Raw genomic sequence first — 27,921 nt, forward strand, 5'->3', positions numbered from 1 at the left:
CAACCACCACGGCTGCTGCGCCCACCCCCCGGCAGGCTTCGTGCAGACACGTGTGCTGGCCCCATCCCAGGACCTCCCCAAGGCTGGTTAAGCCTCCAATCAACCCTGCGAGGTAGATACTGTTGTTTCCCATTTGACAGATGAGGAAATGGAGGCACAGTGAGGTTAGGTAACTGCTCAAGGTTACTCAGCTGGTAGGCAGCAGAATGGGGACACCAGCTGGGGCATCCAGATTCCCGAGCGTGCCCCCTCACACGGCTGCGCACACCCGCTGTGGAGTGGGTGGGGCTTCTCCAAGGAGGGGCTGGTTGTAGTTAATGAGACTGGGATGGTGTCTGGATCCCACTGTGACCCCGTGGAAGCCAGGCTTTTCCTCTCCGAAGGGGCTTCCTCCGCACGGGGAGGGTGGGAGCTCTGGCCTACTGTGACCTCCATGGTCCCCTCTTTGACATCAGCCTGGCTTTAGACCCACAGCACTGACACTGTACCCTTCCCCAGCACAGTTTACATGAGCTCTGAATTATTAGGTAGCTCCATGTTGTGGGAGGAGAGGGGAGGGTGTGTGGAGGCTGCACTCTTATTCAGATTACACTCCCTGAGTCGGACATTTAAGATGAGTGCAGCGCCCTGCACGTATGTGCCAGTTACATGCTGTCTCCATTACACCCAATAAAACTGTGCGGTGGCGACTGCCTGCATTTTCCAGGTGAGGACAAGACAACAGTGCCCAGCACAGAGCACACGCTCTAGGACATGAGCTGAGTGAAGACACGAGTAAATGGCAGGTGGGGAGGTCACCCGAGCTGACTCAGTAACAGCTTCTGGTCCTGCTGTCACATGTGTGCTCAAGTGCAGAACTCAGACCGCTAGGAATCCAGGCTTAGTCCTTTCTGGGCCCCCATGGAAAATGCAGACACCATGTTTCACCCAACAGCAGCTCAAGAAAGGGCCAGTGGTGGCCTGGCAGAGCGCAAACCCCCACTTGTGTTGGTGCGAGTGCAGCGTCTCCTTACACTGACCTGGGGCCTAGGATGGCCTGAGGTTCTGACCCGAAACAGGTGCCTTGACTGCTGGCGGCCCAGTGAAGTGCAGGACCGCAGTGCTCCGGACGGCAAGCAGAGGAGAGGGTGCTCACGAGAAGATGCGCAGGAAAAGATGCCCACTTACCCTGCTTCCTGTGAATCCTGGAAACCCTATAATCCCAGGGGGTCCGGAAACGCCAGGGAATCCTGGCGAACCAGGCGAGCCGGGAACTCCGATGTCTCCTTTGACTCCCTTGATGTAGCCCGGCCTCCCCGGCGACCCAGGTACTCCGGACAGCCCAGGGATCCCTGGCATCCCAGAAGAACCTGCAGGGAGACCCCGAGTGTGATGCCTGGGGTGGAAGTGCCCACCCCCCCAGGATTTCTGCCCTGCTGTCCCGAGGGTCACAAAGCCTGACGGGTGGGGGCCGCCTACAGACACGTTAGGCTGTCGGTGGAGCTGAAGTGCAGGAGGGCAGGTGGGGCGGGGAGGAGGCCCCAGGTGACCGGTGCCCAGGTGGCCAGGCCGTGGTGGCCTCACCTTTCACGCCCAGGTACCCCTTCAGTCCCATAGGTCCTTCGTCTCCTTTCTCCCCTTTGATGTCCTTCATTCCTGGCAGGATGATGGGAGGTGGTCCTGGGGGGCCGGGGTCCCCTCGGCTGCCTGAAAGGGAACAGAATATAGCTTTTGCTGTGCCTGTGGGCCAGGCGGGAGGACACGGGAAGAAGGCCTCTTGGCCAGGGCTGTCCTCCCAGACCTGAGTCCCAAGAGGCTCTGAGTCACGGCAACAGGTCTCCCCTGATCCGGCAGCCTGAGAGCTGGCGATGGGGGTCTCTGAGAGGTCCTGGGGTGGAGGGAAACACCTCTCTCCCCACCCCTGCCAGCAGGCGGAGTGTGAGCACAGAGCATGTGACAGGTGGAAGCTCCCCCACCCACCTTAGAACATTCTCATCTCCCCAAGAGAAATCCTGGGCCCCTCAGCATTCACACCCACTTTCTGCCCCCAGGCCCAGGCGACCTCTAATCTGTTATCTCTACAGATGCACCTCTTCTGGACACTTCATGCACATGGGAGCAGACGACATGTTTTCTACATATTGCAGCATGAATCAGACCCCCATACTTCTTCACCACTGAGCAGTATTCCTTCACACAGCCATGCCACACATTGCCACCCACGGGGGATATTCAGGTTTGTTCTTTCTATCGGGGCCACCAGGCGTGACGCTGCTGTGCACACTCAGGTGTGTTCTGTGGGCATGTGCTTTCAGTGGTCTTGGGCACACACCCAGGAGAGAGGCTGCCGGGTGACGGGGTTCCCCTTTTTAAGAAACCGCCCTACTGTTTTCCACACTGGTGTGCCACTGCATGTTCCGCAACATACGAGGGTTCCCATTTCTCCACATCCTTGCCAACACTTTATTAGTATTTAAGGTTTTAGAGACCAGGGTGACGCTTTCAGAACAAGGGTGTTTAAACAAAGGTCATAAAGATGTGCCTTCTAGCAACATACTTCCTGGATGGAGCCTCGCGCCTGGGCCTTGAGACGCCTGCCCACCCCAGGGCTTGGGCCCGCCTTGGTTCCGGGGGTCCCAGCCTCCTCGGCACGGCGTTGGACCCTCTACCTGGGGTACTGGGCTCCTCTCTTGCCAAACGGCACTCCCCTACTTTAGGATTTACCTTCCGCTTTTCTGATTTAGGCTCCTCTGACCTCATGATTACTGTGGAAAAATCATGGCAGGATGTGCTTTTTAGGATGTTTTTGGTCTCTAATGCTGCTGTCATTTTTGTTCCCAAAGCTTCCTCTGGTCAGGATCACTCCCATCACACTGTCAGGGAGTTGAGGCAGCGTAAAGCCTTCCAGTTTGTGTTAGTTTCCTTGTTAACAGTGCCTAGCTTTTGGGTTCCAGAAGGTTCCGTCTGAGCGGTGTTATGCCCCCATGGCAGTGAGTCCCAACCCTCAGGAAGGCCTTAACGGCGGAGGACATACCTTTCACGCCTGGCTCACCAGCCAGGCCCTTTAGCCCCGGGACGCCAAAGACTCCGACCTCTCCTTTGTTCCCTGGGAACCCGGGTCTGCCTTTGAGCCCCAGCATGCCTTGGAAGCCGTCCATCCCGGGCGAGCCTCTACTCCCTTCGGGGGAAGCAGAGAAGTGCTGCTTTAGGCTTTCCCGTCTCCCGCCCGACGCAATCCCACAGAGGACCCGGTGAGGAGATGCGAAGGTTTCTAGCTAAAACAGGAATTCCCAGGACCCTGTTTCCCGAGAGCCTGTCTGCCACCCTGAGCACAGAGGCGTTCCGAATGAGCCCACGTGTCATCTGGCCCCTGGGAGTAGGACATAAGGCAAACCGCACAGCGGTCAGGCAGAAAGACCCGAGGAAAAGGGAGCCTGGGTCTGCGGGCCCACCGGGAAGAGGCTGGGAGGGGTCCTAATAGGGTTTGCTGACACTGCACCCCGTGTAGGGCTCTGGTGCCGACCAGTGGGGACACAGCTCACAGAGGGCCCCTTCTAGGAAAGCTGGCCTTGCTCTGTGCGGGTGACCTCGCTTCTCCTGCACTTGGGTTTCTGGTCACCAGCTGCCCTTGGATCTAAGCCCCATCTCCTGAAGGTCCTCTCCACAAACCTCCCCACACAGGCTGTGAACCCGGCTCTGCAGGGACAGGGCCTTCTCCTTTGGAAATGAGTAAATTGGCATTTTGGGGCGTGTCGGTCCCACCTGGCATAGGCAGGTGGCGAGGGGTCCTGGGGCCTCAGCCTGCAGAGGGGCTGGCCCCACCCGCACAGCTGTCCCACACCCCAGGTAAGCCACGGGTACCCCTCAAGGTAAGGCTCTGCCAGTCAGTTACCTTTGGACCCCGGGATGCCAGGCATCCCAGCCACTCCTTTGAATCCAGGGCTTCCGGGGTGGCCTCTCTCACCCAGGGAACCAGGGTCACCTCTCTCACCAGACACACCCTTCATGCCCACAGGGCCGGGGACACCAGTGTCGCCTGGGTCTCCTCGGTCCCCAGGCAGACCTGTGAGGAGAGTAGGAAGGAACGTAGAAAAGGATGAACTGTTTGGAAGAGCTAAATGCTGCAGGCGTCAGACACCCTGGACGGTGCCCCGGGGGGCCCAGCCCGGCCTCTGCCCGCTGGCGGGCCTCCGCCACCTCGGCCGGGGTTCCTACTCCGCCTACTGCCCTGAGTTGGGCGTCCTCCTCCCCTGATCCGCCACCTGCGGGCAGGTGACAGTTTTACCTCCCCAAAGCGGAGCAGTGATGCTAAACTTTGCAGTGGGAATTTCTGTTTCTAAATTTTCCTAATGAAATCTTACCTGGACCCCCAGTATATACAAGCACAACAGATGAACAGGTTTCTCAGGCTGTGTGAATTCTCCTTGTTTGGCAAAATATATGTTCTGTGTTTTGAACCTGTTACGGGCTGAACTGTGTCCTCCCCACATTCATATGTTGAAACCCTAACCCCCAGGACCCTGGAATATGACTGCATTTGGAGACAGGGCCTTTAAAGGAGTAATAAAAATTAAGCGATGTCATTACGGTGGGCCTTCCTGAGATACGACTATATAAGGACTTGTGTGTCCACCCAGAGGGACGGTCACGTGAGGACACCGGAGCAGGCGGCGGTTTGCCAGCCCAGGGAGGAGGCCTCAGGAGGAACAAGCCCTGCCCGGCTTCTGGCCTCTAGGGCTGGGGGAGAACACATTTCTATTGCTGCAGACCCCACTGGGTGGTGCTTCCAGAGACCCTGACAACCCCAAGAGGGGAACTCCTTGGAGCACAGCTTGAGGACTCCACTGGTTCCTCCAGCACAGCTAGGACCCCACCCCAGCCCACGATGGGAGGGCAGGGGCCTTACCTCCCCGGCCTGCGGCGCCTGGCAGCCCCAGTGGCCCCTGTTGGCCTGGAGCTCCTGGGAAGCCGTGCTGTCCTGGCGGCCCAGGCAGTCCTGGAGAGCCCGAAGGCCCTGGGAAGCCCGGCTGGCCCTTCAGGCCTGGCATTCCTGGCATGCCCTGGCTCCCTGCAGGGATGGAGACGAGAAAGGTGAGGCCAACCCACACGGCTACTGCGAACAACATCTGCCTAAAAATAGGATCACTTCTTTCTAGGTTGCAGGAAAGCTGGAGCATTCAGAGAAGTGTGAGCAAAGGATAAGATGAAAGTGACTCATGGTCTCACCCAGAGATAATCCCTAACGTCTTGGCATGGTTCCCTCCAGCCTTCCTGCTTCCATTCACATAAATACACCCAGGAAGGGCACCTGCTTCCATTCACATAAATACACTGAGGAAAAGGTGTCTGCAGACCTGATGCCTTAAGTACAAATCGGATCTGGCTTTTTCTACTTGCCATTATATTTTGAGCATCCTGCTGCACTGTGAGAGGCTCTTTGCAAAGGTTTAGAGGGCCACCCGGGCAGCAGCCCCTCGTGGGCGTGTTGGGGCCCGTAAAAGGCCTCAAACAGCCTCCTTTCCTGGCTGCGGAGGGCAAACAGGCTGAAGCATCTGTCCTAAAACATTCCAGAGGACCGCTGCGACTGAGTGTGGGGGAGACAGGAGCCATGCCACCCAGAGTCCTGGGGCTTCTCCCCGGGGCCCAGGAGGGGTTTCAGGCCCACCCTTGGGACCACGGGGGAGCAGGTTGCAGCCCCTCTCCTCTCCTGCCGTGGCACTTACCCCTGAATCCCGGCGTGCCTCTCTCTCCCGGAAGGCCTTTCAGCCCGGGGTGTCCAGGCAGCCCGGCATCCCCCCGGGACCCGGCCTGGGCTCCCAGGACTTCTCCAGGAAGGCCTCTGTCCCCTGGGGGCCCTACCGGCCCTGGCAGGCCGGTGGGGCCTGGCTGTCCATCCAGGCCAGGGAGGCCCACGGCACCTTTGGCTCCTCGGGGCCCCACAAACCCTGAAAGGAAACATGGGCGTTCCCACAATGTGGGTCAGCACTGCAGGGCTCTAACAGAGGCATCAGAAAGGGGCTGGAGACAGCAGGCGCTCACAGTCGGAACCCCAGCTGGGACCCCGGCCCTGCCACACGGGCCCTGTCGCACCCCGCCTCCCTCTGCCCTCTGGCCCGCAGCCCTATCGTTCAGCTGAAGTGAACAAGGCCTTTAGAACCAGCTGCTTCTCGGACATGAATCTGCATACTTCATGGGCTTCCAGGTTGTGCAGATAATCCCCGAAGAACAGCTTTTGTGGGACCTACCCAGTTGTGTGTGCAAAGGAGGACAGAGATCCCCAGGGGTGAGGATGACCGACCCCTTGAGGCCCAAACTCTGCCCCTCTGGGACCCGCCCCCTGGTAATAAATCCCTGATCTTCAGCCAGCTTGAAATGCTTTGAAGGGAAGTCGACACCCCTCCGTTGCTTTATGGTCAGCTGCCCGGATCTAGAGGGAGGGATGGTGGCTGCCACACGCGGGCAGGTGAGCCTTCCCTGGAAACCTCGGGTCACGTGGTCTTGTGGCCCTGCTCCCCACCCTGCCCTCATCCCTGACGACCTCAGGTTGAACTCCATGGGGACGGTGTCATGTTTGTCTGGAAAGGAAGCTTTCTGAGGGCACCACTGCCTCGCCTGTGGTGTGCAGGGTCCTGGAGAAGGCGTGGTCCCCCCTCAGACCCCCACAGGGCTCTGGGCCTTTCTCCGTCGGTGCAGAAGGTGGGGGTTGGTGTTTGGAACAGAGGACCTGGGCTTCACCTGAGTGTTGACTAGCTGGGCCCTGTTTCAGTTTTAATGATGTGGTTTATTCTCCTAAAGGAGAGAGAAGGCTTTCATAGGTGTGAGCTCTGTACGCGGGGCTGTGGACCTGCTTGTGGACATGTGTGCATATGTGGGTCTAATATCTGGAATAGACTCTCTTCGTGTTTTGCAGTCTTTGAAGCTGGGTATTTTATTTTGCCCTGCGTGTGGTGACAGCAGTGTAGAACCTTCTGTTACCATAAAAGTGACATGTGTTTCGAAATTAAATAGATCACTTCCTCATTTACGCCTTCCCACTCCCACCCCCTGTTCATGGAGGGACGACATTTCTGCAAATACTGCCAACTTCCCAAATCTCCTGATAACCAGCGCATCCCACTCATTCTCCGTGCCAGGAGAACGCTCAACACAGTTCATAGCCCCTCGGTTGGCAGGCAAATTATGATTATTAGGTAGCCTTCCTATTCGAGGCAAGAAGGCACTAATAAATTATTATCCTCTTAAAAAATTCACACTTAACTTCAGTAAATGTGGCATCACCACATTTATGGCTAAGCTTCTACATCTGCAGATGCCAGCAGGGCACCAGAACGTCAGTCTGGCCCTCTGCTGTGCTGGCATGCAAACCTCCCTGATAAAAGACTCAGGGAGCGAGCCTCATAATTCTGCAGAGCATGGAGAGATACGTAGCACGAAAGGGAACAGATCAAAGTTCCCAACCATCTCTAGGGGCTAGAATGCTGAGTCCAGGAAGGGCACCTACCAAGGACTGGTGCAAAGTAGCACATTTAGGGTTAAACCAGTTGCCTGAGTGGGGGTGGGGGAGAGACAAAATGCAATGAATCTTTGCTGAAAATATTTGCTAAAGGCCTAAGTTGAAGCACACAGAAGCCTACGGCTCTGCACCAGAGTCCAGGCATCTGGACCATTCGGAGTTGCTGGAGCCCAGTCTGAGAGGAATGCCAGCCAGCTGGAGGGCATCACAGAGGACGGTCAGAACCGTGGGGGCACAAAGCTTGGTGCAGAAGAGAGTGCATTCCTGGGGCCACGGGACGTCTATGGGAGATGCAGCCGCCGCCACCCATGTGGGCGGTTCTGCAGGACCAGAACTGACCGAGAGACAACTAGCTGGGAACTTAACCCAGGAGGAACTTTGCGGCAGTAAGAGTTTCGGTGTTTCACAAGTGCTGGGTGGGGGACCAGCATGCTCCCAGGGGAGCCAAGAACCCCTGACCAGGATCCGGGGGGAGTTTGCCTCGGTGTCCCTGGTGACCCCTACAGTTCCACCGAGATAACACAGTTCCACACCACACATGCCGCTGCGGCCAAGTGGCAGCATGCTCCCCCAGCGTCGGAGCTGTGTCTGGGGCCCCACACTGGCACCCAGGAAGGCCCTCCCTACGTCTCACCACAATTAACTACTGCAGTCGCATTCATTTTCCTCTAGTTAAGGGGAAAGGCTTAAGCTCTTTCAGCCACCAAATGGCTCCAGAATTCTTTGCAGGGTGGGAGTAGGTGGAAGGCTGGAGCAGTCAGACGGAGCGTGCTGGCAATGCCGTGGAAAGAAACCCACGGATGTCTTCTGTGTGGTAACTGGTGAGGGACCGCCAGGTAGGGAACGATGCCGAAGGCTCTGTGCTGATGACTGAGCTCTCAGGGGAGGGGGACACTGTGTTGCCCTTAGCATGTTTAATATCAGCCAGAAAGCTTTCTGCACACCTCTCTCTTTTTTCCTGCAAGATCTGGGGGGGTCTTCTGTAAAACTCCAGCACATTCGTGATGAAAAGGTCCAGCGTTTTTAACTTTCCAAGGACAAGAACAAAGCTGTCATCAAGCATTTGTCCAATAGAGTCTAAGTGTTAAAAGATGACGGAGCTGGGGCACCCCGCCCCCTACACAGTTATTTCCTGAACATAAGGGGCTGAACTGCCTTACCTGGGGGTCCTGGGAATCCTTCGCGACCTGGGTCTCCTGGGAAACCCTTGAGCCCCGGTTCCCCATCAGCTCCCGAGGGTCCCTGCATTCCTCTGAGACCTTTGGCCCCTAAACAGTCCAAAGAAAGCAGGATACACATCAGGGCCCTGCCAGGAAACTGCAGCAGCAGATGCACGGGGGCGACCAAGTCCTGCCCCTGCATTCACATGGTCTCTCATGCTGCTGGGGAAGGAGGGCGCTGGGGCATGTCCCGCAGCTGGCCGCACCACCCCACAGACCCCGCGGACCCCAGCAGACACTGCCAGCTGGCCCTCCCAGAGCCCCGGGTGGGCTGGCTGGAGAAGGAGACTTCCCCGTTTCCTCGGCGGACACACGCGATGCAAGCGTGCAGGGCTCAGGGAGAGGGGCGATTACAGGATAGGTCAGGGGCTCTCAGCACAGGAAGCCCCATGCCGGACAACGGCCCGGAGGCCTGGACTTCTGAGCCCTCTGCAGTGACCAGGCCTCAGATCACGTCTCCTGGCTGTGCGTGTGGGCCTCTGGTCCTCTCTGACCACAGAAAACTTTGTCTGTATAAGGTTCTTTCATGAACCAAGGTTTGCAAACTGATGCTAAGCATGTGTTCCTAAACACAGAGTATTCTTGGGAAAAATCCCTCATGTCTGTCTCCACCAAATCTAGGCTCAACATCACAGGACACGAGACCCAAAGCCCTCCAGACCCTCTTCAGCTGTGTGAACCCTTTGTCACGGCTCCTGGGGCGGGGCCTGCGGGGCGTCACTGTGTCGCGCAGGACCTGCAGAGGCGGACAGGGCACTCCAGAGCCCCACTGTTCCCCCTTCCCTGAAGGCCTGACTGCAGGGCCGCAAGCCAGCCTGAGGGACGCCCCTGAGCTGAGAGGTGCGAGCGCAGGCCTGCTGGTGGCCGCTGGGCTGCTGCCGTGTGCCCCCTCACTCGCCTCTCCTGGAGCTTTAGAAACAAGGTTGATGTCGGCGTTTCGCGCAAGGGTCCACCTTGTGTCATCTTTGCCACTCTGCTCTGTTCCTGCTCCTGCACCCCAAACTGGGGACAGCCATGGGGCCAGATGGCAATGTTCCTGCGCTCCCTGCCCCCACCCTCTCCCGGCACCAGGTGGCTCTGGGCTCAGGAGCAGGACAGACATGATGCCTGTCATGTGCCCAAGGGATTCTCCAGCCTCTTCCAGAATCTGCTTCTTCCCCTTCTCTCCTTCCTCCTCATTTTTAAACACAATGACTCAAGCCAGCCGGGCCACATGTGGGCACAGGGTGGCTCCTGGCCCCGGGCCCCGCTCTGGAGATCTGTCCCCTCATGTGGTCCCGGTAGTTGGGGCACTTGCTCTGCGCCATCCCACGAAGCCCAGCTCCCCCGGGACCAATTCCCAGACTTCTTTATTTGGTTTTCCATTCAGTCAAAACCCAAACATATGTTTTTCGTGAATGCCCTGGGACATGAAGGGGTCAAGGGGCCTATGTCAGGATGTGCTGCTGTCCAGGCCCTAAGGGCCCCGCCCACTGCTGCCCCTCTTGGTGCCCCCAAGGCCCGTGCCACAGCTGAGGTGGAGTCCTGCATGGCAGGAACTTTCTGTTTGGGCAGGGATTTAAGCAGGGCAGGGCACGTTTTTCTATGGTGATGAGAAAAGTCTGCTTCCAGGACCTGACCACAGCTTGTGGGAGAGGGCCAAGGTGGTGGTGCCCGTCCAGAGGTGGGGACACTGGTGGGCAGTGGATGGAAGGAGCACGAAGATGGGGGGAAGGGCACAGCTCTGGGCTTACCTGGGGGGCCACGAGGTCCCGGTAGGCCTGGCAGTCCTTTGGGCCCTCCAACACAGCCTGGGGAGAGAGGACATGAGATGAGCTGAGGGTCCTTACTACTGGGCTTCATAGCTTAGGGTTTGGCCAAGCTCAGAAGCACCAGCCCTGAAAACTCCTATTTTATGATCAAAGCAATGTGATGATTTCATTAACCTTGATTCTGATATAAACACAAGCTTAATTTCATTGTATCATGAAATCAGAATGCAAATATAAAATATAAATAAAGCAAGTCCAGTCAAAGAGAAACTGGTGCTGGGCTGGCAACGCTTCGGCCTCTCCTTTAGGGCCATGCCTCGCCTGGCGTTGTTAATCTGGTCACCCAGTGACAAGGCCTTTCTCTTGTCCCCACACCCCAGCCGTACCCCCACTCAGGGCCTGCAGGGTGTGGGTGCACCATGGGGACCCTGCCCTCCCGCCCCCAGGTAGATTCTGGATGGCAGTCCTGCGCTCTCTCCCACCACCCGGCCTGGCTCCAGGTCACCCATGCCCTCTTCCTACTGCAGTGCCTGCTCTTTCTAGCATCACGCACTGCTAGATCCAGTTCTTCTCTTGACAGGTATCTGTGCTCACTCTTCACCATAGGTAACAGGTAAGGAATTCCCAGCTGCCCTTTACAAATGGATACACAGGGAGACAAATATATGCATATGTTTTAAGTGAGGAAACACTTATCTGTTTAGTTTCTACCCATAGTGCAAATTGTCACTTTATGTTGGTTGGAAAACCTGGTGACCCTGCTTTATTAGGCTCGCCTTCCCTCTGGTCCTGAGCAGAGGCAGACAGGGGCCAGCTCCAGGCTTTGCACATCATCATGTTTTGTCCTGCAGCCCCATGCCCGCTGCAGGAGCTCACAGCCACTGCTGGTGGGCCGCACTGTACACCGGAGGTTTGAAAGAATCTAGAGCCGCCTGACCTGCATTCGCGTACCTGGCTGGAGGGTCTCCTGTCCGTCACCTCCGATGGGCCTCTTCACTCCCGTATCACAATCTGGGAGGGGACACAATGCAAGTGGGTGATCTGGGGACACAGAGTTACTGACGTATCCATGGGTGTGGGGCGGTGGGAAGGATGCTGCTTCTGAACTCCCATGCAGAGCCCCCAGACCAGAGGGAGAGGCCCCGTGTTCCTACAGGTAGGGGAGGTGGTGGCCTGGAAAACCCCAGGCTGGGGGTTTTATGTGCTAGAAACCGATGGTGCAACACAGCGCTCTCATGTGCCCTTGGGGAATTCACACATTGCCAGACAGGAGCAGACGTGAAGCACAAGTGTCCCATGACTTTGAGAGAAGAGAGGGGACTCCTCCATACCTATTTGTCCTGGAGTGCCTGGGGGGCCAGGGGGGCCTGGGAAGCCTGGCGGCCCAGGAGTTCCGACATCTCCAGGAAAGCCATGCTCGCCTTTGGGGCCTGGCAGGCCCCGTCCTGGGGGTCCCATTTCTCCTGGAACGCCCTTCGTGCCAGGTGCCCCGGGGTGACCTGCGTCCCCTGGGGGGCCTTTGATGCCATCACCCTGTGGGAAAGTTCAGTTTATTTCTTCAACTATATATAAACCTCACAGATGGCCATATTTCAGTTCTCTTTCCTGTACCTCTGGCTTCTGTGCCCCAAGACAGAGCAGAGAGACAGCAGAGATTATAGGGACCTACAGTCTTGGTCTAACCATGTCACCGGAAAGGGCAGGTTCCCTGACAGTCAGGGGCACCACAGAAGACGGTTCTGGAAGGCACACCAATGTGTTCTGTGACTACTCGTCGCTCCCTGGATCAGCACTTCATCCCCAGGGAGAGGTCTGCATGACAACAGCGGGCATAGGTCTGGGTCAGTGGGGGCAGGACATGCTATTTTCACTGTTATCAGGCATTTGTGACATTTCTACTATGTATAAGGGAGGGGCATTGCTAAAGGCAAGGAAGTCTGCAAGGTGGACGGGAAAGAGCAGTGCACTCCTGGCAACGAGTGTGGGCTGCAGGCACGCACAGCGCCATCCTGCTGATGGGGCTGCTGAGCAGCTGCAGAAAAGGGGTGAGCAACGGGCCGAGAGCAGAGCTGTGCCGCTGGCTTCGTGCTGATCGCACATAAACGCGCTGGCACAACATCACACAGGCGAGTTCCAGCCGGCCCGTCCAGCCGCGGACACTGGGACACGCTGATGGCCGGTAGGCAACAGCGTCTAGTAAATGAAATGCACCCTTCCCCCTGCCCCCCAAAACAAAGACCACCCCATAATCATGCTTGCAGGGAAAGCACAGACACTGCTCTAACCACTACAACGACCCCGTCCTCTGGCCCATCCACTGGCTGCTGGCTCCCACCTCACTGTCTCTGCCTCTGCCCTCTACACAAGACCAGCTTAACAAGATGCTTGACTGCAGAGCTCTCTGTGCTTGGGCAGCACCCTTGCCAGGGCAGAGTCCCCCATCCCTGACCCTCGCCGAGGCCGCCCAGCACAGCTGCTGTCCATGCCTACAGACAGGGACCCAGACTTGGGCTGGCAGGTCGCATCATCGCGTCATTTCCACATCGGCTGGACAAGTGGCCTCCATGTGGCAGGTGTGGCAAGCCACTGCCCAAGGGATGACATGGCAGCAGAGGGCTACACAAATTCTTTTTGGAAATGACTTCCAAAGTGAAAACTAAAGGGCAACACTAGATTATTAACAATCCAGGTGTTTCCACAGAGCTCAAGCAACCTGCCCTGGAACCTAACAGTGCGGCAGCGGGAGAGACGCAGCCTCGGTGTGCAATGGGCGAGAATGCCAGCAGAGACACCGAGGTGTAGGCTCGGAGAAGGGGGTGTGGGGGCTGAACTGGGTCCCCACAAGACGCTGGAGTCCTGACCCCAGGGCCTGGAAGCTTGACCTTGTCTGGAAACAGGCCTTTGAGGATGACTGTGGTGAGGTGAGGGCATCAGGTGGCCCTAGTGATGTGTGACTGGTGTCCCTATGAGAAGGGAGGTTTGGACAGAGAGGGCAGGCGGTGTGAGACAAGGAGGAGAGGGCATCTCCATGCCAGGTGATGCAGAGGTGCCTGGGAGCTGGGGGGCTGGGACGGCCCCCGTGGCTTCAGGAGGAGCTGCCCTGCCCGCCCTCCGCCTGGCCTCCAGGCTGTGGGGCAGCAAGCTTTGCCGTTTAGGCTGCCCAGTCTGCTGACTTGCTCTGGGGGCCTCAGGAAGCTAAACTGGTTGCTGAGGGGGTGGAGGCCCAGGCTTGAAAACCATAGGGAAGAAAATGGAATCCAGAAAAAAAAAAGAGGTGAGAAGTCCTGTTGCAGCACGAGCAGAAGAGGAAACTCCGGAACAGTCCCAGGAGGGCACGGGCCCAGGCGAGGCCAGGAGCGGCGGACGCTGGTGCAGGCGGGGTCCCAGCTCTGCCCCACCTCGCGGCCCTGACCCCCGCCTTCCCCCGAAGAAAGGAGGCTGGGTTCCTGCACAGCACAAGGCGTCCTCTCTTCCAGCGCTGGTGCACAGATTGAGTTCATGTGCTACAAGGGACCCTGGACACGTAGGGCCCCGCCACCCATTCCAGAACGTCCGATTTGGGAGGCTTGAATTCAGTTCAACGGGGAATATTTGTTTACTCTCTGACTTCTGTATGTTCCCTCAAGGCTTGGCTTCCAGCCCAACTCATTGTCTCCCCAAAATCTATGATTTCTGCTCAGTGAAGAACGGTGGCCCTGGGGGCTTTGGGGCAGTGCCGGCACCATTCGCCGCTCAAGGCTGAGAACATGGCGGGTCAGGATGAGGGCCGAGGCGGCCTCACACTGGGGCTACTCACAGGAGGGCCTGGGAGGCCCGGGAATCCATCCAGCCCGTCACGCCCTGGGATGCCGTTGTCACCTTTCAGGCCAGGCACACCTGGGACACCTGGCTGTCCCCTCTCACCTGGGAAAGGAGGTGCAGGGTGACTCTCCTCATATGGCGCAGTCACAGAGGGGTTATCGGTCCAAGAACTGCATGGCCACGTGAGACTGACCTTTCGTGGTGACTGTTCTAGAATCTCCCTTCAATCCCTTGGGCCCAGGAGGTCCAGTGTCACCAGGGGCCCCCTGTGGAAACAAGCACAGAATTGCTTTGTTAAAGGGACATTGTTAACAAAGCCCAGTGCTGTCCACGCTGGCAATGCTCTCCAATTGGCCATCTAACACAGTGGCCACGCCACAGATGGTTCCCGAGCACTTCAGCATGGCCAGTGGGACCAAGGAACTGAAGTTCTAATTTTAAATAATTAAGACAATGGAAGTAGCCACACATGACTGGATAGTGAAAACCAGAACCTCATCACTCAAAGAGCAGTTCGTGGACCAGCGGCATCAGCTCTCCTAGGAGCTTGTTAGAATGCAGAATCTCAGGCCCCACCCTGGGGCGAATGAACCAGAATCTGTATTTCAAATAAATCCCGGGGATTCATATACTCATGAACTTTTGAGAAGCAATGATCTAAAATACAAGGTTGCTAACTCTTAACTACAATTATTTAGAATCCAAGCAGGTACTAAGTCTCCAGGTACAAAGGGTGGCAATTTGTGAACATTCCATATTGACACAAAGAGTATTTCACTGACAGCTTGTCTTCCAAACTGAAATGAAGGCTGGGAAAAATCAGAGGTTAGAGACAGGCTTATTGCAGAGGAACTCACCTTTTAGGCTGCAGAATCTAGGTCTTCCAATGAGCAGAAATGAGCAGGTGAACCACTCGGGATTAATTTTAATATGTGTGATATGCCTATTTGTGGCAAACCTTGGCTGTTGTTATTTGCAAGCATGCAGGAGCTGCTTTTAGTGTTGGTTAATTAAATGGAATGTTACAAGTGATTGTGAGCTCCTTTCTCCTAAAAATTCCACAGATACTTGATTTATTGACTTAGTTTTTTGCAGAAAAGGATGACATTCTTTCAGTAGCCCTGACAGTGACTCTTACAGATGGTACTCAATCAGTAGGTGTTGGACAAGTGGATGGATGATGGATTCATTGACTCACTGACTCCCGTATTTCAAGCACTCTGCCAGACTATCATACAAATATTAACAAACACAAGTCCACCTCAGACATTTGCCCTGTAGTGGGTGGCCAGACACATATGGTTAAATGTAAGACAATGAACACACCAGAGAGCTTGAACAAAGTGCTGTGGGCATGTGTTATACAGCTGGGAAATTATGCACCTGGCAGATTTTAGACATTCCAGGTACACAAATGGGGTCCATTTGGCTTCTAGGAAATAGCCAATCATTTTATGAACAACTGAAGATGCCTCTGGTTTTACCATTAGTAAGTTTGCAATTCACTGTGTCCACTTTTACACGCTTGGACAGCCATGACTTGGAGAGAGTGCACTTTTGAACTAGGATAGAATGTAGCATCCACTGTTTTTAGTTGGGTAAAACGATTTTCTAAGAAATTTCAGGGCACGGAGCAGAGAGGTGCTTTGGATCTCATTCTCACCTGCAAAGCTCCCATGCCATGAAGCAACCGACTCACCACCTTCTGCCCCAGCAGGTCTGGGTGGCTGCCATCCTGCACTGTGTCTTGGAGCCAGATTGTTCTAATGGATCCGGGCCAAGTGTCCTGAGCAATTTTTCCTCTATTGCTGGATATATAAGATGATAGACTCTTCACTTTATAAATCTCCTGCCATTCTCATTTCAAGTAGAAAAATAAATTAAAAAGTGTAGTTTCTTTGCATTCAGCTGGAATTTGCTTTGAAATCGTCGGTTAAAACCTGCCATGGAGGAAAGATCCACTCCAGATCATCTTTTCATAAAGTGTGAGATAAAGTCCACTTAGCTGACTCACACGGGTAATCCACAGGCAGGGAATTTCATATATTTGTACAAAGTGAATTGATGATTTATTTGGAGTTCTCATTTTTGTCAGGTTAAGGGAGGCTTCATAAAATGCAAAACCAATTCTGTACTAAATCTGAAGAGATGAATACTCAAAAAGATGCCTTACATCAAAATGTTATAAGGGTTTGTTAAAGATATAATTCATCTGCCATAAAATCCTTTTAGCGTTTTCACAAGGTTGTGCAACCATATTATCTAATTTCAGAACATTTCATCACCTCCCCCCAAAATTCCACACCAACTAAACAGTCACTCCCCAGCCCAGCTCCCCCGTCCCCGGCAACAACCTATCTACTTCCTGTCTCTAGATTTGCCTGCTCTAGACACATTATGTGAATTGTGTCGCATGGTATCAGCACTTCTGCGTCTGTCTGTTTCACTTAGCATGGGTTTGAGGTTCATCGCATTGCGGTGTGTACCGGAACGTCATTCCTTTTCCTGGATGGATAATACTCCATCTTACGTGTATGCTGTTTTGTTTATCCATCCATCATCTGATGGACATTTGGGTTGTTGCCACTTTTTGGGTTCGTTATTAATCTGCCATGAACAATGGTGTAAATGTTTTTGTGTGGCCGAGTGATTTCAGTTCCTTTGGGTTCAGACCTGGGAGTGGCCTTTCTGGGTCACGTGGCCACTCCCTGACTCTTTGAGGAACCATCAGTCTAGAGCAGCTGCGCCATTTCCCATTCCCACCAGGGAAAGTGCCGAACTTCCTCTTGGTGCATGTGGCTTCTCTGAACGGAGCACTGGGTGCATGTTGCTGATTTAAATCTGTGTTGTCTCTTGGTAAATAAAAGCCGAGAACGGCAGAACGGGATAGGTGTCAGGGCGTCTGACCAGCCCCGACAGAACTGGCCTCTCACCTTGAACCCCGGGAACCCAGGGATGCCATGCTGACCCGGGTCTCCTTGGCCCCCTTTCTTCCCGGGTTCCCCATTGAGGCCTGGGAAGCCCTTGGATCCTGGGAGCCCCGGAATACCCCTGATGAACTGATCATCTTCTGCACATTTACAGTCGCCAGCGTCACCTGCAATGTGAGGGACAGGCAGGGACTGTTATTTAGTACAGAGATGAACATTCTTCTTGGCTTTTCAGGTGACAGAAGCCCACGGTGGGAGGGGGCTGGACCAGGGGGCTGCACTCCACATCTATGCGTGCGTGTGCGTGCAGGGGGACACGGCTGCCCCATCACTTAGACTGGAGTGTGTTACTCAGGCGTGCTCAAGTCACGGCCTCCTTGGGATGCAGAGCGCTACTGTGATGAAGATGCCCCAACCCTGGGGCCGTGGGCAGAGGTGTGTGCAGGTGAGCAGTCAGTTACAGGGACCTGCAGGAAGCCAGCACAGGACCCGGGCCTGGGGAGCTGCAGGGGTGGGTGGCCTGGCAAGAGCTCAGAGGCCTTGATCCTGGGCAGGCAGGGCAGAAACTGCCACCTCCCTTCCGTCTTGAGGTGGCTGCCCCTGGGGAATCAGTGCAGGTGGAGGGGGGAAGGTCGGCTCCCCAGGGCACAGACGATGCAGACGGTGGCTCCGGGGGCCCAGGCTGTATGTAGCTCTGCGTGGCTGTCTGACGGCTGCAGGGCACCGGGCGCCCACCCCTCCCCCGGGCACAACAAAGGGCAGCCTGCGGCTAAGGGCAGAAGGCTACCCACACCCAGGACGGGATTGCCGAGCAGGTGCCTGCGAGTCCCCGGGCAGCCTCCCGGAGCAGGGGTCCCGGGGAAGGGGGTGCTGGGCAGCAGCCGGCGGAGAGCCGCAGGCCGCCTGGTGCCCGCCGAGGGGGCGAGGCGGGCGCCTTACCTTTCCAGCCCTTCTGCCCGCGCGCCCCCGGGAAGCCGGAGAGTCCAGGGTAGCCTGCCCGGCCATCCGCTCCCTTCAGGCCGAAGAGGAAACCTGCGGGGAGAGCCGGCGGGCGCTGTCAGCCGCTGGGGCCGCCCCCACTCCCGGGGGCTGCTCGGCCCCGCGCCGCTGCCGGCGCCTTTGGGGCGGAAGAAAGGGGGCGCCTCGGAATTCAGCTTTTCAGTCCAAGCCGGAGAAAAACTGGTGGCTTTTAAGAGACAGAGTCCAAAGGCATGTCTTGAGTTTTGGACCATTTTATTTACGTGCTAACGGCATGGGATCTGACACGAGTTTTATTTTTCCAAAAGACAAAAAAACAAAAGTTGAGCAGATGTAAAATGCACTCACTTCCCTGTGCTCCCCTCCCCGCCCCCGGCCCTGCCCTCACTGCCCGGGTGCCCAGCGGGTCCAGGAGGGCCACGAGCAGCACCACGCTCGCTGGCCGGATCCGGGTCCTCCGGGTGCCCCGCCCCTCCCCGCCCCCGCAGCCCCGCCCGCCCGAGGCCCAAGTTTCGCGCGGCAGCGGGGTGTCGGGGCAGATCTAAGGGCCGGGGCTCCGCGCAGCGCGCCCAGTCGCCCCCTGGCGGTGGGAGCGGGGCTGGCGGCCGCCCGCCCGCCGGGCTGCCTCCCCCGCGCCCTGCAGCGCTCCCAGCTCCCGCGGACCAGCAGGCGCTCCAGGGCGCTAAGGAACGTGTTTCCCCACGGGGCCGCTGAGGGGGCGGGCGGGCAGAAACACCGATCTCAAAAACGTTCAACACCGACTTAAAAAGCCATCTGCTTGGGAAAGTGACCCCAGAAACTGAATGTCAGGGTCCCTGAGTAACTAGAAATACTTAGGGAAAGGTGGCAACAGCTAACGTCCCAGGCAGTTTGTTCTCACTGCACATTTAATATTCATGCACCAAACACTTCTCCAGAGCCTGTGCTAGTCCACAGAGAGCTGGGAGCTGCGTGCATGGCTGGAGACGAAGCTGACAGACGCTCAGGGTGCTGCGAGGCTAGTGTGCAGACACAGAGAAGGCACGCGTGAGGAACAAAGCAGCCCAGCTCCTCTGTGGGGGCAGCACCGTTGGAGCGGGCAGCTACCCGAGCTGGAAAAGGGGCGCCCCGGGGCACCAAGACCTAAAGGATAAAAGCGAGTCAACCAAGAGCGGGTGGGCGGGCGTGTGCCAGAGGGTGCGCGTGCCCCCAGATCCTGAGTGGGGAGCAGGCCCGGCACTGGAGGGCGAGCACAGCGGGTGGGCTGCATGAGGTGCTGAGGGAGGTGTGCCCTGTAGTCTAGGGAGCGGGGCCGGGACTCTCCTGAGGGGCAGCAGCCACTGGGATTTTGAGAAGGGAAGTCACCCAATCTGAGTTACACGCACACATTTGACAGGAGAAGGATGGAAGCTGGCTGTGAGGGGCTGGCTATTCTGACAGACTCAGGGTGAGATACTGCGGTGGCTTCCATGCGACCAGGGCAGCGCCATGAAGAATGATGGACACTCGGGGGGCTGAGCCAGCTCGCGGTGGGTGGGCGTGAATGTGGCACACGGAGGAGCGAGGTGCCACTGCAACCGTGGCAGGCCCGGCGTCCGGGCTGTGGGGCTGGGTGAACCCCGTGGGGGGTACATGTGGGGAGCGGGAGACCCAGAGCTCAGTTTTGGACACAAAGCTGTGACTGTGACAAGTTAGTGGTTTGTATGAAGTTGGAGCTCTGCATGCGGAATGATCCAGAGACACAATTGGGGAGGTGCCATGTAACCTGCTTAAATCCAGGTGAGTGGTGAGTACACCTCACCTGTAGAGGGTACAGACAGAGGGGCCAAGGCTGGACTTCCACAGACTCATGGTCTACTGGATGGGCAGAGGGGAGAAGAGTAGGTGCCAGGAAAGAAACCTTAAAAAGAATGGCCAGCGAGCTGACGGGGAGGCAGGGGTGTTATGGAAAGTCAGAGAGCATGGAGGGGGGCTGCCTACTGCATCCTGGGCTGCCGAGAGGTTGGGGATGAGCACAGGGGCACCCCTATGATGTGGCTCCACGGGTCATGTGGCTCCAAGTGGTGACCAGGTCAACAACATCTGTTGGCTGGCAGACTTCTGGGCTTCATTTTATGGCTCCACGTTCTCCCAATATGTTATGAACATCACAGGTAGGTAGTTACTTGTCATGGTACTGAGGGATGTCCGCGTTTTAAATTTGAGCAGAGACTGCGGTGTTCCTGTGAGTGTTCACAAATCCAGTCAAAACTTGTGGCCGCCTATGGTGCCATCCTTCCTCTTTCCTGTGTTGCTTTTCTTTACTAATAGTAATTTCAGGCAAGTCCTGTAGAATAGCTGTGTACCTCCTGGATGTTTCAATATGCTTTTCCTGAAAAGGCCAATGGCCTTAGCAAACCAGGCAGTATTTTGATTTATTCCAGAGCACAGTGGAACTGCCCCAAGAACACGACCAGTTAACTGAGCTGGAACTAGGAATAAGCAAAATATTTAGCTCAGAAAGAAAACTGACTTCACGGTTTGATTTTGCTGGAAGTGCAAAAGACTAAAAATTCTGGGTTTTGTGAGTAACAACACATAAAACAGGATGAAATGTGGTTAGCAAGTAAAGAATCCAAAAATTTCAGTCTTGGGGGAAGAGTTGAAGAACTCTGGGGAAATCAAGGTCATTGAAATTAAATTATTACTATACATAAAAATGTCTTAAAAGGTGATCACGGTTGGCTACATTTTGTGCAAGAGATTGCTTAAAAAAAGTGATTTGGAAACAATGTGTCTCCTAGGGAAAAATAAATATTTTAAGGAGAACTTAAGTTGTATGCTTTTAAAGATGATAAAATTCATTGGATATGAACCCATCTATTTAAAAAATCCCCCCTCCAGTCTACAAGATGAAGCAGAAATTAGCTCCGTTGTTTATAGATGACTTATGTTAGTAAACCACACATTTACTAAGCAAGATTTATAAAGCAAGGTGGCACGTCTTTGTGTCTTTATCCAAACAAAATTTAGTTACAGGAATCATGGCAAGGTGCACCTTCCCTAGAGTCCTTCAAAGAGGCATTTTTATGCTGTGTTTTCACACATCATGTTCTGTTGCCAAAAAAATAAACACTCAACAGATACCATTTGCTCAGGAAATACAATGCTCACAGAAACTCGGCCATTATCACAGATGTCACAGTAATAAGTATTACTTCCAGGATAAAAAAAAAAGAAAAAGAAAAAGAAAAAAATAACAGTGCTCAAACTATTTGGCAAATTCCAAGGAAATATCTGAACCTAAACATTTTCAAAATAATGTGAGAATCTGGTTTTTCCAGTTGAAGAAAAATTGGAAAAGTAGAACGATATTAACTTAAAAATTTACTGTAGAATACAAAACAGAGGTGTGCTGGGTTTTTTTTTGTAGAAGTTATGTACAGATCTGCTTTCAATAGCCTCAGCATTTCTCCTGGAGATGGCGAAGAGAAGTCATCTTCCAAAAAACAATGAAAGCGTGGGTTTCTCAGTTTGACCTTTAACTGAAGCTAAACATCACCTGTTAGCAACTACGATGCTCTTCTTTCCTGAGGAGTGGAAGCCACGAGAGGTTATTGGAGGTGATGTCAGGGTATTTAAATTCAAATACTTTGAAAAAAGGCTGTGAACTGTGGTCTGTGACACAGAGGAAGGAATTGCGACCTCATATTTTCTTCCGATGTCCTGTTTATCCAATTTCTTAAGGGGATGAATTGTTCCCATTAGGCGATTGTATGATGTCTCCAACAACTCTTCATACTTGGAAGCTGAAAAGAGGAGCTGTTTCGATGCAAAGCCTCCTGCCTCGGAGTCATTCTCAGCCGAGAGCCATTGGCGGCGGAGCCTGGGGACCACCGCGCACTGCGATCCGGGGCCTCGGCGGCCTGCCGCCCACACTTGCCTAGTTCACAGCCTCTCACGGTCTCAGCATGGCTGAGAAGGCGGACTGTCTAGGCTGCTCAGTTGTCGGTAGAGTGGACGAGAGAGGCTGCTGGCCAGGGCAGGAGGCCTCCGTCCCGAGGAGGGCAATGGGGCGCATCACACGCACCCCCGACGGCTCCGGCGCGTCTGCTGCCTGCCTGCGCCTCTCCGGGGCCCCGCGGCGGCTGCGCCCCACGGAGGCTGCGCTCGCAGGGCCACTCCCCTCCAGCCTTCCCGTCCGCACCCACCGCACCTGCCACCCCCTAGTTCTGAAATTAGCAGAAAAACCCAACTGGAAGTCCCGCTGGGGCCTGGCTTCTTGTCTGGACGCAGGAATCACCCCCCCTGGAGTTTCCCTCGACTTACCGTCTGGTCCGGGCGGTCCGGCAGGCCCCGGGGCTCCCCGCAGCCCTGGTGTTCCGTCAGCTCCCGGTGGGCCCGGGTACAGCGCAGGGAGGCCCGGTTCTCCTATGAAGCCTTTGGGTCCCATTTCGCCCTGGAAGCCTCTCTTCTCATCTGAAAATCCAACAGCAGTCGCGATACTCAGGGGCTGCGCTGCATTCCGGGCCGCAGGAGGCCAGAGGGGGCCAGTGCGTGCCCAGCCCGCCGGGCCTTAACGGGGCGGGCGCCGCGGGCATCGTGCATCACCAACCTTCACCTCCAGGAGGCCCCCTCCTCCAGGGCGGCCATCGGCATGTGGCAGCGCCACCTGGTGGCTGCCCCGCCCCTCCCCTCCCAGCCAAGGGACAGAGTCACGCTTGGTACTCGTCGGGGCCTCAGGCCGCCTAGGTGGGGGGTGCCGGCCACAGGCCCAGTGGTTCTGTGAACACGTCCAAAACGCAAGCACGGGACCTGTGAGGACGCCGAGCCTTATCTGGGAGAAGGGGCAGCACCAGCGAGGCTGCGCAGCCAGTATGGGCGGGGCTCATGTGAAGACCTAGGGGATATCTTTCGGCTCTTAGTTTAGATCCTTGGTTTTGATACATTACCTTCCCCTCCGACGGGCGTGCCAGGGGGGCCTGGTGGGCCGGGGTCTCCTGGTTCACCCCTGCTGCCTGGCTCCCCGTGGGTCCCTGGGAATCCAGGATCACCTCTGGCACCTGCAACCAGACAGGTCCCACAGCATGAACAGCAGTGCCTAGGACTCGTGACGGATGCTCACCTCTTCATGGAGGCGTGCTTCCATGGCGTGAGGGCCCGAATGTTTAACACAGGGGGGCCCCTGTTGTCAAGGAGCTCTTCCCACAGAGGGGTGACACAAGAGTCCTATAAACACCCTAAAACAATAGAGAGGCATGGAAGGCCACAGGGATACAGAGGGGCTTCAAAGGCAGGGAAGATTATTTTGGGGAAAAATCTGATATTAGGGACCGCAGAGAATAAAAGTAGAAGTAGGTAACATTTTCAAGCTCATGCTGTGCACAAGGCTCGGATTAAATATGCTACATGCTTTCGATTCCCAGGTGATCGGTGGCTCTCAGGGAGGTGGATTCCCAGGTGTTGAGCATGGATTCAAGATATACTCATCGATGGTTCCATGTCACCGCAGAGAGAAATCTGCAGGGGGCTTTGCTGAGCTTTTCCTGTGCCTCTGTTCTGTTCTATGTTCTCATCAACATTGGATGAATACATGTAAAGGAAGTTACTAAACCGAGAGATGGCTGCCACCTAGGTAGGAAAGTGAGTCCTTGGTCCCTGGACGTCTGTGGTACATAGGGTAAGCCAGAAGATATCCTGGCTACAGGAAGAAAACATTAGAACATCTTTACTTAAAAAAAAACCTCACTCTTTATAGTCCCTTTCTGATGTGTAGGCTTTAGCATATACATTATTCAGTTGTCCAGGTAGATATTTACTGAGCTCCTGCTACATTTCTCGTGCTATTCTAGAAACCGGGGGGTACAGTGGTGAACCCCATAGGCTAAAATCCCTGCCCCTGTGGAACCTCCTGTAACATGAATAAATTAGCCATAAATACATATGTGTATGATTATGTGTGAATACAGGGTGCTGAAAACTTTGTTTTAACCTAAAAGGACACACATTCAAAAAAGTTAAGAGACCATTGCTCTTATCACAGAATTGGAATATTTCAGTGGGAGCTTGGAAGGCTGAGCTGAAATAACCCGACACACACTAGCTGCAGCATATGCAGAGCCTTCATGTACACGCTGAGGTCACCTCTGGCGGTGGGAGGTCTCTAGGGGAGTCATTCATGGGCAAGTATCTGGGGGTTTAGTTCCTTCAAATCTAAAAGGATGAGACTGTTTACAGATCACGGATTATGACTGATTCCAGGCCTCAGAGGGCAGAGAGAGGAGCGTGGGCATCCGAGTACATGTGGCGCAGGAACAAGAAAAGGTGGCTGGGACAGAGGCCTGATGTGCGCGAGGATGGGGTTTCCCTACTGGGACCGCAGGTGGCAAACCAGAGCTGTACAAGGTGTGCAGAAAAGAATTTCCTGATGGAGGGGTCTCCCTCCCTCAGCCTGGGGCGAAGTGAGGGTCTCTGACACACATTTAAGCCACAAGAGAAGTTGTACATGAGACAGATTCTCTAGAGGATGTGTTCTACGTATCTTTTTTTGCTTTGTTTTGCTTAGAAACTCCCTCTTGCAAGTCCCTGACTGTGTGTGGCACTGGAGAGAAGGTGTGTGTGATGTGAGTGTGCAGGAGAATGGGCATACAAACCTTTCCCCAGGGAGGGATGAGGAGAGTAGGCAGGTGGTCCTGCGGGGCCCGGGTCACCCGCTTCTCCCTGGAGAAAGAGAAGAGGAAAATGGAGGCATGGGAGACCAGTCCTTTGGAGTGTGGGCCATCCTGAGCATTCCCGAAGAACAAGGCTGCGTGCGGACCATCAGCCGGCAGAGTGGTGGTTCTGCGTGATGGAGCCGCTGACCTGACTCTGCAGCCATGACAAGTCTGGGGGTCCCAGCCAGATGCACAGAGAGACGACAGGTGGGCAGGCGCCAGTCTCACTCTGAAACCCTTGTCAGACACCAGAAGTGGCCTGGAGACTGTGCGTCCACAGTGCGGACTGTTGTCCTGCTGACATGGTTATCTGCCCACCCTGGGCATGAGGTGGGCATCATGAACCACCCGACATGACACCATTCCAACTGTCCGACCTACAAGTCCATGCACAGCCTTGACGTCTGTGAGCTCATGCGCCCCAGAGGCCATGAGCTCCCGTCCTCAGCAGGTCCCCCAACCCTGTGGGAAAGCCTGCCCACCCGTCTTGTCCCCCTACCCTGGGCTGGAGCAGCTGCACCCCACCTGGTCCTCAGCCTGCTGGGTTCACCTCCCTGCCGGCCCAGGAACTCTTCAAACCAGGCAGCTGTATCCTCCCTCGGAAGCCGGGGGGCCCCACCCCTCTTTACCACACAGCCCTCCCCTGTCGCCCGCTGCCCACTGGTTCGTTCTGTCCCCGAGTGCAGCCCCCTGTATCCTGCGTGGCTGCCCCATCCTGAGGGTGGCTACATGTGACTGATAAGCCAGTGTCCACCGCGTGTGTCCAGGGCTGGGCATCGCATGTTTGGGCACCCTGGATCATACAGGACGGAAGGTGCTTCCTTCTCCAATAGAGTGAAAAGGAGGCAGGCAGAACACCATCCGGAAGAAAGAAATGAAACCGTCCACATGAAAACTGGGCTCACCTTGGGTCCTGGGTGTCCGTCAGGGCCTTGGTAACCATCCAGGCCTTTGCTTCCCTGCAGGAAAGATGATCGGTGCTCATTTTTATCTCTAACATACAATTTAAAGATGTGACCACAATAAAATCACGACTATCATTAGGTCTAATAAAATTAACAATAATTTGCTAAAGTCACCTACCACCCAGTCTCTGTTCAATTTTCCCAGATTTTGGTCTCAAAACTGTATTTTCAAAGTTGTTTTGTTTGAATCAGGATCCAAACAAAGCCAAACATGACATTTGGCTGATATGTCACTTAATTTTCTTTTAATTCGTAATAGTTTCCTCTTCCTGTCGACCTTTTTAGTAACATTTTTGTTGTGACCCCTGAAGACGCCGGGTTATCTGTGCTGCAAATACCCTACGGTGGATTTTTCCATTGCATCCCTGTGGTGCTGAGTCACATGCTCCTCCATCCCTCATTCGTCTTCCATCTAGTGGCTCCCCGGGTGCGGGTCCTCCTTCTGAGCAGGGTGGTTCACGGAGGCAGGTGAACTTCGTCCTGCGTTGCTCCAGGAGGCTCACAGGCCGGGATGCCACTTCAGTGAATTCACAATTGACCAGCGGGGTCAAGTGTTGACAACCTGATCCATCCATTGAGATGTTTTCCCCCATGACGGGTTTGAAAAATTTTAGTGAACACCAAATAGAAACATTAAAGCCTCTCAATTTAGAAATTTTTTGTCTTCATGATATATTAAAAAAAAACCTCTAATGTTAATTATTGCTTTCTATTTCCCTTGAATATTTATTGAAAAAGAAGGGTTACCCTCATGAGCCCCATCATATCTGGATAGACAGGTAAAGCCGTTAAAAAAAATCTAGAAATTTATTCCCACTTGCTAAAAAATGTGTATAGTAAGGCCCTCCAAATTCAGAATGGCAGGTGCCAATGGTGTAAATAATGGACATCATCTGGTTATTTTACATGATATTTTGAAATCCAGAAACATATCTGCTGAAGGTCATATTGTCTAGAATGAACTAAGATTGGCTTGATTTTGTGTTTTGCGGGGTGGGGCCAATGATTTAGACAGACTTCCTCTCACACCAGGTGGAGCTGGAGATTCAAAAGTGAAGGCAGATTTCTCTGAAGTTAAAAAATGACCTGCTATTTCAAGTCCATCTCATGAGACAGGCAAGGCATCCTTAAAGGGCTTGCCAATGAAGGGCAGTTGGCAGCTAGCATCCAGCCTGAGTTGCGTCCAGTGCCAGCAGCAGTCCGACCCACATGTGCTAAACTCGGGCAAATCGACGCCATCGCTCACTGTGCTGTGACACCACCAGCAGAAGCAGGCGTCCCCTGTGCTAAGTGTTCGCCACCCGCGTGGATATGCCAAAGAGGCACCAGTGTTTCTGAAATATGTCTGAGCAATTTGGAATTAACTGGGTGTTATAAAAAACCAACTGGAAAAAGGGGAAAATTAAATAGCCCTCAGGATTCCTCTGACATGACTGGCAGCTGGAACCCCAAGAGCCCAAACAATGATCTAGAAGTTTCCCTGTGTGTTTTCAGCAGCAGATGAATAGACTGGGGGTGGGGTGGGGGCTGACATGTGTATAAGTCAGCAGAGTAAAGGGAAAAATGCATACACGATTCATTGGAGACCACTGGCACTGGGACCCCACAGACTGAACTCTGAGCCCAGGCAATGATCTAGACTGTTCCCCTTGTGTTTCTAGGCTGCAGACCTAACAACAGGGGCAGAGGGACCAAGGGTGTGTGGTCAAGGAGGGGTTATCTGAGGGTGTCTCCCTGAGTGGGGCCAGAAACCACAATCCCGGAGAAGCTGGCTGGGCTCGGGGGGTTCTGAGCCCCTCCCTGGAAGCAAGGTGTGTGCTGATGCTAAGACCCCCCACCATCTGAAGAACTGAAGTTAGCAAAGTGAGATTCATAAATGTCTGTTTAGGAATGAGTAATTATGAAGAGCTTTGGAAGTATACATTTCTCTCTCCCCACCCCGGAATATTAAGAACATGCCACTAATTGGAATATGGACAAATAAATGATTTATGAAATGTTCTCACTGTAGAATTTTAGAAGCAGTCAATTTTATGTTTTTCAAAGGTGAAGATAACACAAACTCTGCTCAGGAAAATCATTAGGCAGAGGTCACTAGGGTCGGACTGTAACA

General features: G+C 54.6%; 1 protein-coding gene across 1 annotated transcript in view; it reads right to left on the reverse strand.

Moving 5' to 3' along the window:
- Window positions 1-27,921, reverse strand: part of COL4A2 (collagen type IV alpha 2 chain) — a 157,591-nt gene that overhangs the window by 15,935 nt on the left and 113,735 nt on the right. The window contains exons 17-34 of the mRNA XM_037024849.2: window positions 25,749-25,802; window positions 24,784-24,850; window positions 23,083-23,193; window positions 22,460-22,609; window positions 18,134-18,226; window positions 17,198-17,361; window positions 14,458-14,530; window positions 14,260-14,366; window positions 11,795-11,996; window positions 11,415-11,474; window positions 10,446-10,502; window positions 8,653-8,760; window positions 5,703-5,924; window positions 4,886-5,047; window positions 3,872-4,042; window positions 3,014-3,157; window positions 1,564-1,686; window positions 1,168-1,349 (exon numbers count right to left, since the gene is read on the reverse strand). Of these exons, the coding sequence (XP_036880744.2) occupies window positions 1,168-1,349; window positions 1,564-1,686; window positions 3,014-3,157; window positions 3,872-4,042; window positions 4,886-5,047; window positions 5,703-5,924; window positions 8,653-8,760; window positions 10,446-10,502; window positions 11,415-11,474; window positions 11,795-11,996; window positions 14,260-14,366; window positions 14,458-14,530; window positions 17,198-17,361; window positions 18,134-18,226; window positions 22,460-22,609; window positions 23,083-23,193; window positions 24,784-24,850; window positions 25,749-25,802 (2,250 nt within the window). The remainder of the gene's footprint in view (window positions 1-1,167; window positions 1,350-1,563; window positions 1,687-3,013; window positions 3,158-3,871; window positions 4,043-4,885; window positions 5,048-5,702; window positions 5,925-8,652; window positions 8,761-10,445; window positions 10,503-11,414; window positions 11,475-11,794; window positions 11,997-14,259; window positions 14,367-14,457; window positions 14,531-17,197; window positions 17,362-18,133; window positions 18,227-22,459; window positions 22,610-23,082; window positions 23,194-24,783; window positions 24,851-25,748; window positions 25,803-27,921) is intronic.

This window comes from Manis javanica, chromosome 9, assembly GCF_040802235.1.
Source record: "Manis javanica isolate MJ-LG chromosome 9, MJ_LKY, whole genome shotgun sequence".
NCBI lineage: Eukaryota > Metazoa > Chordata > Mammalia > Pholidota > Manidae > Manis > Manis javanica.